Source organism: Mustela lutreola, chromosome 12 (genome assembly GCF_030435805.1).
Source record: "Mustela lutreola isolate mMusLut2 chromosome 12, mMusLut2.pri, whole genome shotgun sequence".
NCBI lineage: Eukaryota > Metazoa > Chordata > Mammalia > Carnivora > Mustelidae > Mustela > Mustela lutreola.
In genome coordinates, this window is record NC_081301.1 from 33,302,233 (window position 1) to 33,322,168 (window position 19,936).

The 19,936-nt window shown below is 45.2% G+C and overlaps 1 protein-coding gene across 9 annotated transcripts in view; it reads right to left on the reverse strand.

Moving 5' to 3' along the window:
* The window catches only part of CCDC180 (coiled-coil domain containing 180), a 62,936-nt gene that overhangs the window by 12,587 nt on the left and 30,413 nt on the right, over positions 1-19,936 (reverse strand). For 3 of the 9 annotated variants that reach the window (XM_059142216.1, XM_059142214.1, XM_059142217.1), the window contains 10 exons: positions 18,743-18,923; positions 17,668-17,814; positions 16,864-17,008; positions 16,575-16,691; positions 11,354-11,452; positions 9,194-9,313; positions 7,394-7,566; positions 6,872-7,123; positions 5,007-5,084; positions 68-134 (listed from right to left, as the gene is read on the reverse strand). In XM_059142216.1, the coding sequence (XP_058998199.1) occupies positions 68-134; positions 5,007-5,084; positions 6,872-7,123; positions 7,394-7,566; positions 9,194-9,313; positions 11,354-11,452; positions 16,575-16,691; positions 16,864-17,008; positions 17,668-17,814; positions 18,743-18,923 (1,379 nt within the window). Of the gene's footprint in view, positions 1-67; positions 135-5,006; positions 5,085-6,871; positions 7,124-7,393; positions 7,567-9,193; positions 9,314-9,335; positions 10,481-11,353; positions 11,453-16,574; positions 16,692-16,863; positions 17,009-17,667; positions 17,815-18,742; positions 18,924-19,480; positions 19,678-19,936 lie in introns of those variants that run through there. The other 6 variants (XM_059142219.1, XM_059142218.1, XM_059142220.1 and 3 more) reach the window with 5 other exon arrangements.

A 19,936-nucleotide genomic window follows, 5' to 3' on the forward strand; every position in this document is an offset into this window, starting at 1 on the left:
GCAGCTGTGATGTGTGGCCCACCGCCGGTCAAGGGACAGGCCGAGGCCTGTGGGTAGCGGCCCTCACCTCTACCACGTTCAACAGATGCTCATTGCTCTCCCAGAGAAGGGTCAGGATGATCCCTTTAAAATCCCTGCAATACACAAAAGACAGATCCCTGAGGAGCCTTATCTAATCACACCAAATGGTGTGGGCAAAACCAAATGGACAAAACATTCTGTGGCCCAGCCAGAATTAGACACTTCATGTGATGCCCAGGTGTGCTCTCACCTAATATTTCTATGTGTCTAGTTTAAATCCCTCTCTGATGTGACAAGGTGGGTTTGGCCCAGCCAGAATTAGACACTTCATGTGATGCCCAGGTGTGCTCTCACCTAATATTTCTATGTGTCTAGTTTAAATCCCTCTCTGATGTGACAAGGTGGGTTTGGCCCATTCCAAGAGTCTATGCTCTTTTGGCTTCATTGATCCTTGTAGCTACTTGCTCCTGCCCCAGGACCTTTGCACATACCGATTCCCCTCCCCACCCCAAGAACACTGCCAACTTTCCTGTTGGTCACATTTGCTACTGCTCTTCCTCAGATCCCAGCTTGGAGACAATTCCTGACCATCCTATTCCCATGTTCTCAAAGTAGTCCTCAACCCTACAACACTATCCACAGGGGGATTTGGGACTGGCTGATTAACCTCTATCTCTCCCAGAAAAACGGTAAAGTCCACCTGGACACAATTTTTCAGAATTTCTATTAATGACACAGTGATGGCTGAACACACATGTTATTGGCCAATTTCTAAAATATATGCATATCAGTCACTTGATGTTTCATTTGGAAAATTTGCTCATCATAATTAAAGAAAATTAGAAACAGACTGAAAAGCAAAGGGAAAAATAAAGGCCAACATTTTATGTTATTTCCTTCTGCTGCTTTTAAAATCAGTTTGGAATTAGGTTCATGTATATTTTATATTCTGTTCACTTGTTAAGTGTTCCCCCACATTAAGATATCTCTTTAAATGGCTGTGTAACACTACTGAGTATGGAAGCACCATGGTTTGCAATCTCCTATTTTTAGAATGTTAAGTTTTCCCATTTTTAACCAGTATAAAAAGTATTGCGTGGTGTATCTTTGTGTGAGCTCTCTCTTCTCAACAGTTTCCTTGGGAGATGGTTTCCTTGGGAGAAACACCTTTTGGTGCACAAAAGGATAATTCTATGGCCTTTACTACCTTCCCAAACTGCTTTCTAGAAAGATCTTTTGCTGGCTGTGACAAAAACTCTTTTGGGCCAAACGTTAGACAGAATCCTTTGTATTTGTTCACCATCCTTTCCCAAACAGTCTGCTGTAGGATTCATGCCACTGGCATGATTTGACTAAGGATAATGTGGAACCTCACTGGCTTCTCTGGGAAACTTCACATATCCCCAGACTGGTCCATCTCAGCCCTCTGCCTTCGCCTCACCTTTGTTCCTTGACTTCCTCCTCTAGCCACCTCCATCTCCCCTTCAGTTTCCCGGTACATTCTGACATGCCCCCCTGCAAAGCCCCAGCTCTGTCCACCCTGAAGGATCTTTCCCTTCCCATCCCCACCCTCAGCTCCTACAATCCCTGGACTCTAGGTTTCCCATCCCTCTCAGGGCTCTCAGGGAACCAGAGAACACTAAAAACAAATATCTGAAATGGAAAAGGAAAAAGCGCTCTTTGGAAATAGGTTGAGTGTTTTAGCCACTGACATGCATCCCAGAATTTGAGAACTCTTACTGAGTATACCTATTTTCATGGCAACCCCCAACTATTCATGGGGGTTCAGTAAGAATCCATCCTCCTTGTAATGGGACATACCTCAAAGCACTAATACATAACCAAGGCTTTGGATAGAATATCATGTGGAGAAGGACACATAGAATCAGATATGACCAGACAATTATAAGGAACTAGGGTCAATTTTATGGAGCCAGTGGTTTTTACAAAGCCCTCTTGGGAAAAGCAGCCTGTACCTGGATTACAGGGTTCCCAGCTTACAGGTGAGGAAGGAAGACCCCTTCCTAGCAAGCCGAGGAACCTAGAATACTGTGGGGTCGCAAGAAGAGAGGGTTTCACTTAAATCTAGAAGGATCACAGGTGAACTCTAGCCTGGCTTCTTAGCCCCAGGAGGCTTTTGCAAGTCTACTCTGAAACTTTTTATGAAGAGATCTATGCGGTCAGTTACCACACTTGCTGCACCTACATGAAGAATCAGGCCAAACCTAAAGAAATCAGGCATGTTTTGTAGACATGTTTTGTAGACAAGCATCAGAAAGAGGGGTGATAGAAGCTTTATGCCTCAGTGGAAAATTACAGCACACTCTTGTGGGTTAGAAGATTCTAGTCCTGTTTACTGTCTTTGAGATTGTGTTACCTATCTGTAAACGGGACTGGGATCTTGCCATCTTGCACAGTTGGTCAGTCCTTACCAAACACTCAGTTCTGCTAGTTTCCTTCAATATCTGGCTACAACTCCCCCAGTGAATATTTCCAAATTCTCTCCCACTTGGCTGACTTGATGCCACCGAGAACAAGGCTTGGCTGCCTGGATCCTTATTGGGACTTCCTGTCATTTATGGCTGACTTTCCCTCCAAAATCTAATGAAGTCCAGCAAGCTGACACTGGACGAGAGATAACCATAATGCCTAGAGCTACTCCCGTGTGGGCCACTCAGGATGCTTCAGGCCCAGCATCCAGAAAGCTTGACTGGGTACCCTACCACCAAGTCTCAACAGGTGGTTCAGCTGGTCTTTAAGGAACAAAAGCCGACGGAATGAGAAATGAACTGATAGTCTTTCCTTAAATAAGAGGAGGGACTAACAATGACTCTCTGCTCGACCAGACTTCAGACAGGCTCTTCTGAGCCTACTTCCTGACGAGGCCTCATCCTTGGGCACTGTCTTTGGCCTGCTGGGTCTTATGTGAGCAAGAACACTGTAAAGTCAGTTGAGACACAACCCCCCCACCCTCATATTGGATGACCTTCGCTATCCAATCACCATGACCAAGAATCCTGCTAAGTAGGCTTAGCAAGAATCCCACTACCTTTCAATTTTCTACTCACCCCCCCCCACCGCTCTGTACACTGGCTACAGATCTTCTCTTGTCCTTATTGTACTCTGAGTTGAGGCCTACCTTTCCCCTGTTGGAACAGTCTTGACGCCTATTGCAATGGTCCTGCATAAAGTCTTCCCTACTGTTCAAACAAGGATCAGAATAAATTTTCCTTCAACAACTCACACTGGCAGTACCTGGGAGGGACCATCTGCACTCTCCCTTGATAAACTGGGAACTTCCTCTAAAAATCTATTTACAGATTGGTTAATCTCGGGCAAAATATGGAATGGATTTCTTCCCCTTTCGTTGGTTTGCATTCTAGTGAGGATTAGTGTTTTCTCAACATGTGTGTTCCTAATTTTATCTCCTCCTTGTGTGTGGTCTCTTCCAGTTCTCCCCCTTACCCTACTGAGTGCTGGAAATTTCCTTAGCAGTTTGCTGAGGGCAGGGGGGCAGGAAGAGGAGCCAATTCTTGCTTTGTTGACCTTATCTACCACTGTTGTGTCTTGGCTGGTTGCTATATAACTTTTAATTGCAATTTACCTCAGAGGAGTTAAAAAACCTATTTGCCAAAGTTTTCCATCATTTTTCCTTGTGATTTCATCTAGTGTTTCTTGGGGTGATGATCCTGTATAGTCAAGGGAGGCCTGTGGGTAACCCTTTGTTCCTCTCTACAGCCCCATGAGGAGGATCGTCTTCTACCCGCAGTGCACAGAGAAGATGAAGGCTTGGAAGATGTTGCTTAGAGTCCCAGTGTGGGGGTCAAAACATCATCTGTCTGATTCCATTTCCTGATCAATTCACCACTAAGCTAGGCCAGGAAAGTCTCTCCCCTTTCAGAGATTTCATAAATGCTTTCTGTTTAGTCTGTGATTTTTTTCTTTCCACCACAAAAATACCATGGTGCCTCCATATGGTGGCTAACTATTTAACAACACAAAGGGATGGACAACTAATGCATGTGACAGCTGGGGCGGACCTCAAGGATATTATGCTGAGTGCAAAAAGCCACTCTGAAAAGGTAATACACCGTATAAGACTGTTTATATGACATTGTTGAAATGACAAAATGGTAGGGCTGGAAAAGGGATTTGTGGTTGCTCAGGGTTGGAAATGGTGATGGAGAGGGGGTACGTATGGTTATGAAGGGACAGCAGAGTGACCGATCTGTTGGTGGTGATGGCACAGTTCTGTTTCTTGATTTTGATGATGGTTATACGAATATACACATGCGATAAAATGATAGAACTATACAAAATGGAAAGAGAGAGTCAAGATTTTAATGATAAGGAATGTCTTTTTGTGAGGGAACAAGGGAGATTCTAGCTGCTAACTTGGACCCAACATCTGGGCCACCTGAAGTGAAAGCCACTTTTTTTTTTTCTTTGCAAAGTTCACAAAACCTCAGAGATAAGACCAGTGAGGCAAAAAGACTTATAAGTAGGGGTGCTGTGATGGTGAGATCCCTGGTTAAGGGGGTATGTGTGTATTCATTGTATATCTTGACTTTCTCTGAGGGCCCCCAGTTTTCTGAAGCTAAAATCTTGCTTGTTTAAACAGCTTGAAATGTAGCCATATTAAGTGAAAAAGAGTTTGTTTTAATCAATAAAATTAAAATAAAGGAAAAGAGGAATAGGGGAGGTGAGGCATTAGAAAATTGAAAAAAAAACCCACAAAAAAAACCCCAAACCTAAAAGGGGTATGCTGCCCTGCTACCCCAAAAAACTTAGATTGGAAAATGAGAAATTTTGATGAACATGTCTCTCAAAGAATTTAGGTGAAATGGAATGAGACACATTGACCTTGACCCTTACCTGTCCCCTCACCCACCCCTCCTTCTTCTTTTCCCCCCAGTTGTGTCAGGTTTAGCCACCCCCTGACTGAGACAATGGGTTAAAGAGTTAAAGGATGAGGTTCCACTTACTCAGCTGGAGGTGGTGGCTTCTCCCCGAGCACCTGGAACTTTCTGTCCATTCGGTTGGGCTTGGAGTACCGTGTGATGCTGTGAGACACAGGTGAGTCAGTGCCTGGGAGGTTGGCATGGATAGGCAGGTCTCCTGGGCCTAGAGCCTCTGGGCCTGCCTGGGGATACCATGACTCCCGTGTCTGGGGCTGAACCCTTCAAGATACTTCCCTATTCCCCATCTTCTGTGGAGACAATCTTATTGTGGGGGTGAAGTCCTTATTGTTAAAACCCACCCAAGGTCCCTGAGAGGGGGTGAAGGGCCAGAAATTATATATCCTTGCTTCTCTGTAGTGAGGACCTAAAGAAAAACAGGTTGAGGGGCTTCTCAAATCAAAGTACATTATGCCAAATTAAACTTGAATTTCATAGAAGCAGCGAATAATGTTTAGTTTAAGTAGGTTCCATGCAACATCAGATAGCCCTAGCAACATGGACTGTATTTTGTAACCACTGAAAGACTGACTGTACAAATGGATAACAGCTGGACTGTACAGAAATACAGAAATCTCTGACCCATACCCTATAGCCACCTGCCCAGGAAAGCAACTCCTTGTCGACTATAAAGAAAAACTTGGGAAGCCAGCCTGATGTAGGGCAGACTTGCAGGAAGCCTTACTGTTCTCTCTCATGGCAATCCAAAATGCTAAACAACTACTCATGTAACTGTCAGCTCGAAAAGGTTAGGACTTGATCATTTTCCCTGTTTCTAACTTGAGACTAACCAGAGAAAGCCAAATACACAACCCTAAGTAATCACTTCGTTTGGCTGCTGCTAGCTGGCCGGCCTCCAGTTTCCCCATGTCAACAGCCTCCAATAAAAGCACACAGAAAGTCTTCCATTTCTTCACCATTGCCTCTTCACTCCCTCATCGGCCTTTGAGTCTCGGCTAAAATGTTAAGTGATGCTGGCTGACCCCCTTGCTGTACCACGCTCCGAATAAATAGCCGTTGCTTTTCTCATTTGATTGGCCTTGGGTTTATTTCCACATTGCAGATGGCGTTCGTGTTCAAATGGGCCTCTTGGAGGTATGCAAAGCAGGGATTTCCTCATTACCACTTCCTCAAAACCAGGAATGAAAGCATATAAACAGGGGCTCTCAGAGAATGCAGAAGTCGCTTCAGCCACTGGCTCTGTTACTCGCCTTCTATAAAATCATTATCAGGAGACAGTGAGGTCCACACCCACTGAGCCATGAGTCTAATGACCGCAATGGAGGTACAGTGGGCAGAGGGCATGGCCAGGATGTAGAAGTCTAGGATTCCTCCTGTAAGGGAAGCCATCTCCAATGTGCCCCCCCCTTTTTTAAGATTTTATTTATTTGAGAGCGAGAGAGGATGAGAGAGAGAGCATGAGAGATAGAAAGGTCAAGGGAGAAGCAGATTACCTGCTGAGCACAGAGCCCAATATGGGCCTTGATCTGGGACTCCAGGATCATGACCTGAGCCTAAGGCAGATGCCTAACCTACTGAGCCACCCAGGCACCCTCCAATGTCCCTCTTTTTTTTTAACCAGAATGATGGATATGGGAAGAGGGCTGGGATCCAGCAGCTGCCACCACAGAGAGCCACAGAACATCAAGATGGGTTCTTGACGTGGGAGGCCCATGTGAGCCACATCACTCAGCAGGAAAGTGCATAGACCTGACTAAAGCCAGCTTCAGAGCCAACATCTCACGGGGTCCCTTGGGGGTCTCAGAACAGTGAGCATAGGTGGTGTCTTCTGAGGACAGTCTATAGAAGCAACAGGGTGGGTTCTGGCCTATGTCTTGGGGGTGAGGGAAGGCATGTGGGCAGGGGAGATCCTGGGCAGCCCAGACTCCTACCTTCCTGTTGAAGTGGCACTGGCACTGGACTGGGCTTTCTTCACGATGTGTTCCCCCCGGTTCTGGTGTCGCTTCAAGCCTTGGGTGATGAGTGCCAAGGGCAAGAATGGAGGACCGAAGGTGAGGATGGGCCAGGGGGCAACACCAGCTCCCCCACCGCCAGTCCCCTGAGACCCACAGGCCTGTTTGCCTCTACCTGTCTGGGACCGGTCTTTGTCACATGGCTGGGTTGAGCATTTTTCATTGGGAAGTCTGAAACCAAAGGAAAGGATATGAGCTTTTTCCCAGTGAGCACGAGATTAGCTACCATCCTGGTTAGGCCACAATACTGTGTATATCAGTCTGATTATGAGCCTCATTCCAGAGGAGGAAACTGAGGTTCAAGAGGAGAAGGCCTTATACAAAGTCACAGGCTGTCAGGGGTGGGAAACTTGTGTGCGGGACCCCAAAGATGGTGCCTGAAGTTTCGAGGCCATGAGCTAGGGTGGCGGAGCGCTCTTGCAAATCCCATAGCCAACTCACTGCAGGATCTTCTTGACCACTTCCACAGCTGGATCTTCAGTCATGGGCTTCCCCATGTGGCTCGGCTGGGCGAAGGACTCTGGGGTGACCAAGTCTACCTTGGCCTCCTCTTCAAGGGCTTCTGAAGACACCATGATGTCACTCTCTACCTCCAGGTCAGTCATGACATTGTCCTACAGGCCCAAGAGAGGGACCTGAGTTGGTGGGCCCAGCCTCAGTCCAGGGATGCAAGCAGGTTGTGTTCGTGTTTTCAGGCCCTGCAGCTGGCGGCCAGCTGCCTGATTCTCTGAGCCTCGACTTTCCTTCTTAAAAATGGTAATGGTCCTATCTCCGGGGTAATGGTCCTCCTGCATGAGGGTCATTCATGCAGGTATGCACGCGTGCATTTATGTGCGCGTGCTGGCTTTCAAAATGTTTCCCAAGTACTTGCCCAGGTGCTGCCTGGGGCCTGGAACACAGCATAGAGAGGTTGCATGTGCCCCTCATCTTTGTGGGGCTTACAGTCTAGTCTAACATGCACTTCTACAAATAAATGATTGGTCAAAACTAGGACCAGCGCTGTGAAAGAGAAGTTCCAGAGGCTTCCATGAGACCAAGGATCATGGACGTATAAGGCCAGCCTGCAGATATGCCCAGGCACTGTTCTTGAAAGGAAGGAGTGAATGAAAGTGTACACAAACAAGGAGACAACACCCCCCAAAAGTTGGATCGTGGAGAAAGGGTAGGAGCGGTGGTCCACAGGGAGTGCTTAGTTAGGCTGTTTCCTATCTTACCGAGTGTCCTTCTCTCAGCGGGGGACTATAAGAGGGAAGGACCCTGGCTGGACTCCTGAGTTTCGTCTGGAAGGGCGCAGTGCCAGTGGTGTGAGGGATGCTTAGTACTGGTGGCCTGTGTGAAGAGCCTTCCCATAAAGGAAGCACTGGCTCAAAACGTGGCAGTGAGAAGGTGCCCGGAAAAGAACTTGCGGGGTGTCACTTTTGCCCACATTGGTTCTACGACACTTCCCCCTGGAACATGGTTGAGTGCCTCCAGCATTCAAAGCCTGGTGTGAGAGGCTGAGTATGGGGTGAAGGCAACAAGCTCTGCCCTTTTGGAGCACACAGTCTAGAGAGACAGCCCCTAAAAATGGAGACCTCACTGTAGGGTCTGAAAGAGAAGGCCCGGGGGTAAGTCATGTCTTTGGGGTAGAAATGAGGGTGAGAAATGAAGAGGCCATGGAGGGCAGGTTGAGAAAGCCGCTGTAAAGACCCCGTCCCAGGGTCTGGATTTCACCCTGAAGGCAGAAGAGTGACAGAGTCAGACTGATCTTCTCCAGACTGCAGCTCAGGGAGTGGATCATGAGGGGAAGTGAGAGGGCACGGGCACGGGCATCCAGGTGGGCAAGGAGAGGGGGTAGGGATGGGATGGGGAGAAGGTAGTGGTTGCTCATGGGTGTGGACAAGAAGGAAGGGGCTGAAAGGTGAGGGTTGCCTGAGAGCCAGTGGGTGGGGTAAGCCGAAGGTCCTGGTGGAGATGAGGAGGTGGTGTCAAGAGGTGAGGGGTCTTCTAAGCACCCAAGGCAGGGAAGTGGACTATCTGGGATTTGAGCTCAGGTCTGACTGCATAGACTATAGTCTTCCTAATATATATATATATATATATATATATATATATATATATATATATATGGTCTTTATAGTAAGCCTGGTGTCCAACAGGAGCTTGGGAGCCTCTTCTTCCCTTAGGCTCTACTGAGCCTAGACCTGATGACTCCCCCACACTTTCCATTGCCAACCCCTTCCTTTACTGTCCATTCCTTACGGTAAAGACCACTTGAGTCATGGATGCTGTGTCCAGCCTGCAGTTGAGGTACTGAATCCTCTGGCCCAGTTTCTCTTTCCAAGTCTGGACGAAGCCAAGGAGGTCTTCTGAGGTCACCATCTAGGGTAAGAAAACCACAGGAAGCGGGCTGAAGGAAGGCTAGTTTCCTATATTTGAACTGCAGGCCTCTTGGTTCTCTGGAGGCCTCTCACTTGCAGGCAGAGCTCCGAGACAGTCGGGGAGAGCTCCGAGACAGTTGGGGATGCCAGCTGGCTCCCCTGGGCAGCTGCACTGGGAGCAAATCCTTCAATGATGGGGTATAGGAATTCTAGTCCTGGTTTTATGGGTTCATTCTGGACAAATCATTTAAATTTGCTCAACTTCATTTCCTTATTTGCATGGAAAATGAATGTTCCCTCGGGTCTCTTCTAGCTCTGATACTCTTAGAAGGAAATGTTTGGACAAGATGGCCAGGCTGTGTAGGAGTGAAATGACCACAGCCTTTCTGGAAAGTGATCTAATAAGGTCAGCGGCACATGCAGCAATCCCACAGACCATGCCCCTAGGTGCACAGAGAAGCACCTGGAAGGATGTTCACGCTCACTGCACATTTCACACATCACTCAGCAGTCCTCACACTTGGTCCCCTGAATTGTCTATTGGCCTCTGTAGACAACCCAGGCCAGGAGGTGCATTGGCCTCTTCTGCTTCCTTCATCTCCACTATGCTCTGGGTCCTATCCATTCCCCTGCCACTCAATTCCAGAACCAGAGGTGTCTCTGCTGGCATAATTCTCTCTGCCTCAGTTGCAGCACCCTGTCTCACTTCTCACTCCCTCCCTGACTTTCTGCACACAGCAGCCAGAGGCACTCTTTGTGCATGGCACTGAGCCCATGACCCTGGCCACATCTGCCTCCCGGTCCCCACCGCCTCTGCCATGTATCCAATGCATTGTTCCCGTCTCCCAATCACTGCTTTGCAGAAATAGCCAACCAGTCCCCTCCATCCAACACGGTTGCCTGTCCACCCAAGTTCATGCTCCCCTGCCCTGGCCAGGAGGCTGTGCAAGCCCCAGGCCCCCTGTCCAGCACCCTGACACCACCAGGAGGGTACCGTGAGGGGGCTGGGGAGGTGAGGAAATGTGGAAGAGCAAATGTTTCTGCTCTGGAGAGAGAGCTGTCTCTAGAGTGTCTGCTGAAGGGGTCACTTCAGATAAACCTGCTTTCCCTGAGTTCCTGGGTATGCGTAGAAAATTAGTGCAGGAAAATACAGAGGTCACTGGGGGCTCTGCAAAAAAAAAAAAAAAAAAAAAAAAAAAAAAAAAAAGTGTGAGAGACAGACAGAATAAGATGAAGGATGTGTATTCACTCTGTGCTTTGTGGATGTTTGAATTTTCTTCAAGAAGCATGTGTTACTATGCAAGAAAAAGCAAGAAAGATAGACACTAAATGTCCTCTCAGTGTTGACAAAAATAAAACCTCAACTCAGTCACTGAAATGGAAGAGAAAAGACAAAGCTTGGTGAGGAAGGAGCATCCTGCTCAAGAAACCTCCAGCTGAGACTTCTGGTTCTCGAGTGTCCGGGGGAATCGTTGAGCAAACATTGCTCAGGGAGGCCAGGCTGAGCGTGAAACTCATGGGGGCGGAAAACAAGCAAGGAAACAACAGAAACGTGCAGAGAGACCTGCTATTGCTGATCCGTATCGCTCTTGTTTGGACTCTACAGTTTATACATAGAAAACAGAAGTTACCAGTGTGTGTGCCATGATCAAAAAACCAAGCAAATGAAAAAAACAAAAAGCAAAAAACAAAAAAGTGGTTGTTCAGAGGCCAGAGTCCTGCTTCTATCTTTCATTGAGGGCTGAGTTCCAGTTACAAGGAAGGATGCCTGGTGACATCGGAGGGGGAGTGAGGTCAGACCTAAGCCCCCAACTCTCTGGACTCTAGAAGCCTGCTTGGGAGGGTCTGGTGGCTGAGGGAGGTAGCTGTGTTTTCTTTTCGTCCTTAATTCCATTGACTAAAGCAGGAGTTGAGTAGGAAGGCTAGGAGGCCCCTCTGGAGCCGGAGGAATTTTGATGACAGATATAAGTTTACTTCTAGTTTATAATTCTGGTGTAATGCATCTTTACTATTCATAGCTTAGCAAATACTGAATACTTACTTTTTTATCTCCCTTTGAGTTTCGACACATTTCTACTTTCCTTTGGAGCTGTTCCAGAGAAGAATTTAATCCATCTGTTTGCAAATTAGATTTTGCAACCTAGAAAAACCAGAGGTTCCATGATTTGTTTCTAGAATACTTATTTTGATCAGGAAAATATATTATCAAAGGGGGATGAATTCAATATTGGAAAAACGAAATGGGGGAGAATGCAAAATGTTATCAGAAGCTAGATCAATGCAAATGTAAAAACTTTTTTTGGGGGGGGGCCTGTTTTTTATTCTCAAACAAATAAGGTTTAAAAATAAAAAAAATCAACAGGGCACCTGGGTGGCTCAGTCAGTTGGGCTTCTGCCTTTGGCTCAGGTGGTGACCCCAGCATCCTGGGATTGAGCCCCGCCTCGGGCTCCCTGTTCATCAGGGAGTTGGCTTCTCTCTCTCCCTCTGATTCTCTGCACCATTCATGTTTTCTCTCTCACAAATAAATATAAATAAATAAATACATAAATAAATAAAATCGACAACCCCCAGTAGTGGTTAAGGGCATTGTCCCACTAGGGGGGGGTTGTCTGTATAAGCCACCTAGGAAACATGAGGAGCCTTAAAACATTTGTGCTCTGCCCCAGTGATCTAGCTCTGCGAGATACCCATGGACATAATCAGAGTTTCCTGCACAAGGGTGTTTATAATACCATTGGTATAATAATAAGTGAAATCCACCAAAATATTCCTCCAGAAAGGAATGGCTAAGTAAAAATAGCAACAAATTCAGGAGAGGGAAGCCATCACAGTAGTGTTTTTGAAAGAATCTTTAAAGATGATACACCTTAAAAAATTGTATAAATAGCATGAGGCCAGTTTTGTTCTTTATGTGTGTATATATACACACACACACACACACATATATATGAGAAATCTTTCCATATATAACATTTTTTTTTGTCAGAGATTTGAGCACAGGCACACAGAGTGGCAGACAGAGGCAGAGGGAGAAGCAGGCTTCCTGCTGAGCAAGGAGCCTGATGTGGGACTCAATCCCAGGATGCTGGGATCATGACCTGAGCCGAAGGCAGCTGCTTACCCTACTGAGCCACTCAGGCGTCCCGCTTTCCATATATAGAAAAAAGCTTAAAAATAAGTCAAAGTCACTCCTGGCTTTATTGAGATATTATTGACACATAACATTATGTAAGTTTAAGGTTTACAATGTGATGATTTGATACACTTATATATCACAAAATAATTATCACCATAACATTAACTGATACCTCCACCACATCAAATAATTACCATTTCCTTTTTGTGATGAAAACATTTAAGATCTACTCTCTTAGCTACTTTCAAGTATACAGCACAGTATTTTTAACTATAATATCATGCTTCACATTAGAGTCCCAGAACCTATTTGTCTTATAACTGAAAGTTTTTACCCACTGACCCTCACCTCTGCATTTCTCTTACCCCTCAGTCCCTGGTAACCGCCATTCGATCCTCGGTTATCTCTGAGTCTGGCTTTTCTAGATTCCACATGTAAGTGAGATCATACAGTATTCATCTCTCTCTGACTTATCTCACTATGATTAATGCCCTCAAGGTCCATATGTGTTGTCACAAATGGTAGGATTTCCTTCCTTTTCATGGTCAAATAATGTTCCATTGTACAGATACCTCTCTTCTTTATCCATTCATCTGTTGACACTCTGCCACATTGTTCACATTCACATTGTGAAAAATGCTGCAATGAACATGGGAGTGCAGATATGGCTACAAGACCATATTTTCATTTCCTTTGGATATATAACCAAAAATGGGACTGCTGGATCATATGGTGGTTCCATACTGTTTTCCACAGTGGCTGTACCAGTTTGCATTCCCCCAAACAGTGCACAAGGATTCTTTTTTCTCCACACCCTTGCCGTGTGGAGAAATATCTTTTTGATGACAGCCATTTTAACAAGTTCAAGGTGATACCCCATTGTCACTGTGACTTGTCATTCCCTGATGATGGGTGATGTTGAGCACCTTTTCATCCACCCGTTGGCCATTTGTATGTCTTCTATTGGAAAATGTTTATTCAGTTCCTTTGGGCAAAGGAAATTTAATTTATTATTTATTTTATTATATTATTATTTATTTATTATATTATTATTTTAATTTATTACTAAATTTATATATTTTTTAAGATTTTATTTATTTATTTGATGGAGAGAGATCACAAGTAGGCAGAGAGGCAGGCAGAGAGAGAGAGAGCAGGCTCCCTGACGAGCAGAGAGCCTCATGTGGGACTCGATCCCAAGACCCTGAGATCATGACCCGAGCCAAAGGCAGCAGCCTAACCCACTGAGCCACCCAGGTGCCCCTTATTACTAAATTTAAATCATATTGTTTACTTCTTTTGCTATGGAGTTATAGGAGTTCTTTATATATTTTGGATATTAACCTCTTATCAGATATATTATTTGTAAATATTTTCTCCTATTCTGTAAGTTATCTTTTCATTTTGTTGTCTCTTTTGCTGTCCAGAAGCTAGTCAATGTGATGCAGTCCCACTTGTTAATTTTTCCTTTTGTTGCTTGTGCTTTTGGTGTCACATCCACAAAATCATTGCCAAGACTAATGTCAAAGAGTCTTTCCCCATGTTTTCTTCCCACAGTTTTATGGTTTCGTGTCTTACATTTAGGCCTTTAATCCATGTTGGGTTAATTTTTGTGTGTGGTGTAAGATAAGATTTCAATTTCATTATTCTGCATGTGGTTATGCAGTTTTCCCAACACCATTTATTGAAAAGACGATCCTTTCCCCATTGATTATTCTTGACTTTCTTGTCAATACTCAATACTCCTTGACTCTATATGTGAGAGTTTATTTCTGAACTTAGATTTTGTTCCATTGGTTTATATGCCCAATAGTACCATACTATTTTGGTTATTATAACTTTGTAGTATAGTTTGAAATAATGAATTGTGATGCTTTGTACTTCTTTCTCAGGATTGCTTGGCTATTTATAATCTATTGTGGTTCCACAAAATTTTTAGGATGGATTTTCCCATTCCCGTGAAAAAATTTCAATTGGATTTTGATAGGGGTAGCACTAAATCTATAGATAAGCTTGGGGAGTATGGACATTTTAACAGTATTAATTCTTCTGATCTATGAACAATTTGTATCTTCTTTGATTTCTTTCATCTAATTCTTATAGTTTTCAGTGTGTAGATCTTTCATCCTCTTTGTTAAATTTATTCCTAAGTGTTTTATTGTTTTTGATGCTAATGTGAATGAGATTGTTTTTCTTCATTTTTTTAGATGTTTTACTGTCCGTATATACAAATGCAACTGATTTCTTGATAATGACTTTGTATCCTACAACTTTACTGAATTTGTTGATGAGTTCTAACAATTTTTTGATGGCTCTTCTATATATAAGATCATGTGTTCTGAAAACAGAGATGATCTTACTTCTTCTGTTTCTTTTTGGATGCCTTTTTACTTCTTCCTCTTGCCTGATCACTCCAGCTAGGACTTCCAGTACTATGTTGAATAGATGTGGTGAGAGGGCATGTCCTTGTCTTGTTCCTGATCCTACAGGAAACACTTCCAACTATTCATTGTTGAGTATGGTATTACCTGTGGGCTTCTCACATATGGCCTTTATTATACTTATGTATTTTCCTCCTTTACTTCATTTGTTTAACATATTTATTAAGAAAAGATGTTGTACATTATCAAGTGCTTTTTCTGCATCCATTGTGATGATGATTTTTATCTTTTATTCTACCAATATGGTATCACACTGATTGATTTGTATATGGAACCATCCTTGCATCCCAGAGATAATGACACGTGATCATAGTGTGTGATCCTTTTTTTTTTAAGATTTTAAAAAAGATTTTATTTATTTATTTGACAGACAGAGATCACAAGCAGGCATAGAGGCAGGCAGAGAGGGGGAAGCAGGCTCCCCACTGAGCAGAAATCCTGACGCAGGGCTTGATCCCACGACCCTGAGATCACCACCTGAGTCGAAGGCAGCGGCCCTACCCACTGAGCCACCCAGGTGCCCCCATAGTGTATGATCCTTTTAATGTGCTGTTGAATTTGGTGTGCCAATATTTTGTTGAGGATTTTTACATCTATATCCATCAGGGATATCGGTCTGTCATTTTCTTACCATGTTCTTATCTGTCTTTGGTATCAGGGTAATGCTGGCTTTGTAAAATTAATTTGGAAGTATTCCCTCCTATTCTATTTTTTGGAAGAGTTTGAGAAGAACTGGTGTCAAGTTATCTTTAAATGTTTGGTAGAATTCACCCATGAAACCATAAGATCCTGAGTTTTCTTTGTTGGGAGGTTCTTGATTACTGATTCAATCCCCTTACTCATTCTTGGTCTCTTCAGATTTCCCGTGTGTGTATGATTCAGTCTTGGTAGGTATGTTTCTAGAACTTTTTCCGTTTTTTCTAGGATATGCAATTTGTTGGCATTTAATTAGTCATAACAGTCTTAAGATTCTTGTATTTCTGCAGTATCCATTGCACTATCACCTCTTTCATTTCTGATTTTATTCTGGTCTTCTCTCTTTTTTCTTAATCTAGCTAAAGGTTATTTGATTTTGTTTACCTTTGAAAAACCATCTCTAGTTTCATTGATCCTTTCTATTGCTTTTCTGGTCTCTATTTCATTTATTTGTTACCTGATCTTTGTGATTTCCTCCATTCTGCTAACTTTGGGTTTATTTTTTTTTCCAGTTCCTTGAGGTGTACAGTTAGGTTGTTTATTTAAGATCACTGACCTCAGTTCACATTTTGATTTCACATTCAAGAGCTCTGTATTCTTGTCTAGGTCACCTATTACTCTCTGTCTCAGTTTCTTTGTCTCTAAAATAGGGGGGGGGGGAACAGGACTTGCTTCACACTGTTATTGGGAGGACTAATATAGCTGATCAAAATAAGTCGGTTAGCAAGATGTATGGTGCATAATAACTCAATGAATCCTAGAGGTTATTATAATTTAATATATATCTAATATCTATATATATCTAATATATATAGATATATTAGATATCTAATATATCTAATAATATAATTTAATATCTATCTAATATCTATAATTTAATATCTATCTCCCTGGGTGGAGTTCAAGTCCCATGGGGCAGAGCTCATAGTTGTATCCCCAGCACTTGGAACAGTGTCTAGCACGCAGGTGAAGAACGAATCTGTCCTACCTCACACTTGATGTTTACTTGCAGATTTGTCAGCAACCGCTGGATTTTCTCTATGAAAATAAGGTCCACAGACAGGTTATGGAATTTGCTTTCAAACTTGTTGATGACATCATTGGCCTGTAAAGATATATAAAAAGTAAAGGAGGTGGGTTTAATTTGGAACTTAAAGACTTCGGAAGCAGAGTGGGACAAGCACAATTTTTTGGAAAGGGGGCTTGACGGATCCGTCAGGCAATGAGCAAGGGTGTCCTGGGAGCCTGGCTGGAGGTGAGGGGCAGGGCTCCCCCACCTGGTCCAGGTATTCGCTCTCCATCTTCTCCATGTTGATCATGATTAAACTTTCAACAAACTCTATTCGAGAAGCTTCCTTCTCCAGTCGATGACACAGTGAATTAATTTCTTCAGAAGAAAAGTTGCCTCCCTCAGAAAACAATCTGAAAGTGGTTTGAGAGAAATACAAGCCACGATCAGACCTCAGACTTCCCTCCCATCCCCAAACCTGTGGTTGATGAAGCTTTAGAAAGTGTAAGCTCATGGAAAAAATGGATACAGGGGGTTCAAAGACAGAAGCAGTGAAATGACCCAAATGTCCTTCAAGGAAGGAACAGAGAAACGACGTGTGGTGTATACACACAATGTAGACATATTCAGCCTTGAGGAGGAGTGACATTCTGACACATGCTATGTGATGAGTCTTGAAGACCCTATGTTCAGTGAAATAAGCCAGATACACAAAAGGACAAATATTCTATGATTTCACTTACATGAGGCACCTACAGTAGTCAAATTCACCGAGACAAAAAAAAGAATTATGGCTATCAGGGGCTGAGGGAGGAAAATGAAAGTTAACGTTCAACGGATTCAGAGTTTCAGTTTATGAAGATGAAAACTTCTGGAGCTGGATGGCGGGGATGGTTGGACAACAACGTGAATGAACTTAGTGTCACAGAACTAACGGTGCACCTGAAAAATGGTTACAATGGACAGTTTGATGTGATATATTTTTGTCACAATAAAAAAGTAAGGGGAAACAAGACCACTTCTCGACAGGGGAAGCCCAGGGCCCACAGAGGCCCTGGGTGTGGGCTCCCACCTGCAGTGCTTGATGAACTCAATGTTGGTGAGGCGAAGCTTGCCCAAGCTCTCCTCCAGGTACTGGCGGAAGCTGCGCAGGGACACCTGGGTGACGTCGACATAGCTGAGCAGCTCCCGGTGCAGCGTGCTGCTGAGACTAACCAGCCTGGGGGACACAGGAGGGCAGGGTGGTGACCCGGGTGTGGAAGGGCAGCCTGGGGGCTGCTTGAGTTCCACTGCTGTGCCCAGCTGTGGGGCCACCAGAAGCACGGCCATGTTCCTCTGGGTAGGAAAAGAAGCTAAAAGGAAGTTCAAAATGCCAGTGTGTGCAGGACACAGCGTGGAACTCTCAGTGTGCTGTCTCAGAGGCCATCTCTCGCCTCTCTCTGGCCCTCGCCGCCATAGTACTGAAGGAATCCCCAGGTCCCATAGGATCTTCGGCCTCCCTGCAGTGCTCTCTCTCTCTCTCTCCCAACAATGTGCTTTCTGTGGCTGATGCTCTCCCGAAGGAGCACCCTGAAACTTTCCTCTTTACCTGTAAGTCCGCCCTCAGCAGCCTCCTGTGTACCTGACACCGGGGAGGGCTCCTCACCTGTTACCTGATAGAGGTCTCCCTGAGCACGCAGGAGCCTCCATCTCAAAGCCCTGAATGGCCTCCTTGGAACCCCTTGCTCTGCCATGAGCACGTTCCCACCTCAAGCTGGGCCAGCGCTCCTTTCTGAGGGGGAAAATTCTGTCTCCTCTTTACCTTCCTCCATCCCAGGACAGGGGGGTCGTCCTACAGGAAGCTCCTTCTGTTTCTCCTGGGTGGAAATGGCCTTTCTCCTCATGGACATTTTGGGGCAGCTTAGTAACATCCCTGCCTCCTGACCACAGGTGCCCTTTTCTCTCCCTGGCTGCTCACCCAGCACCCAGTGCCCAGCTCCCCGCCAGAGGGGTCACACAGTTAGCCCCTGACACCTGTGAAGAGGTGAGCTGAAAAGGGAAGGTTGCTGTGGGGCCTGGAAAACTGACTCGTGTCCACCAGGAAGGGACCACTCCTTTGAGATCAGCCAAAGGCTGGCATCTCGTGTCTGGGATTCCATGGCCCTCACCTCTGGCTCTTCGTGGCGTTCGAGAAGATGTGTTCCATGTTGTAAATCTTGCGGCGGAAGTTTTTGCTCTTTATGTTTTGCTCTTCTTGGAACTGGCAGAACATCATCTTCTCCTTCCTTAGCGTCTCTATCACCCCAGCACAGTGGCTGTCTAGCCGCTCTTGGTGAAGCAAGAGCTCAGCTGAAAAAGAACGAGGCAGAGGGAGGCCTTCTGGGATCTCAAGTCACCTCAGGACATTTCTTTTCTGGATAGTGACAGCTGCCCCTGCCAGGGCTTGGCTGGGGAATGGGTACCGATCTGAGGGGGCCAATCTGAGACTGCCCCAGGGTCTCTCACTGGAAAGAAGGCTGACCAAGCTGTGAGCAGGGGAGTCCTTGCATGTGAAGAGACCCAGGAGCAGGGGGGTGGGGTGGAGGGTATCAGGAAGGGTGGGAATGTGGTGAGAAGAGTGTGGAGAAAACAACCAGCACAAGGCTGGGCAGGGCAGCTGGATTTTGTTCCTTTCTATCAGTGGCTTCTCTTTCCAGGGAGCTCAAACTCCAAAGGACTTCTAGGGCAGAGTAAACGGAACTGGAATTTGGCTTCAAGGGCTAGGTCAGAGGCCTTTAGAGCTGGCAGACAGCCCTAGGCCAGCCCACCCTCTCTGCCTGCTGCCTGCAGGGGAAAGTGCTGTCATCCCAGCTCTACCAAAAACGAGTGTGGGGACTCTGGGAACTTGTTTCTCTGACCTCAATCTCCCCATTGTGCACTGGGACAGGGATCCAGGTAAGACGCAGGAAATCAGCCTTCATGGAGAATCTCAATTTACACTTATATTTAATGCACACATTTTCCAGATGAACACAATGAGGTTCCAAAGCCAAGCAGGGCTCCCTGGGCCACAAGCACTGGGATTCCAAGCCAGGCTGTCTGATTCCACAATTCTGTCACTGTTCTAGGAAGGAGGAGTTTGGTTGGGACCACGTAGGGGGGTCACTCTGGGAGTGCAAAGCATTTATGAAAAAGTCTGAAGTGTGACACAAGTGAAAACCCAACAGGGTCCCTGAAGATCCAACTAAAAGTATGCCACCCTCTAGGAGCCCTCTGTCTTGGAGAGAAACGGCACCTCTTCTGAAGTTATAAATTATAAGCTGAAATTAATGGGTCCCACTTGCTCATGATTCCTCACTGTACCCTTTCAGGGAGAGTTAATT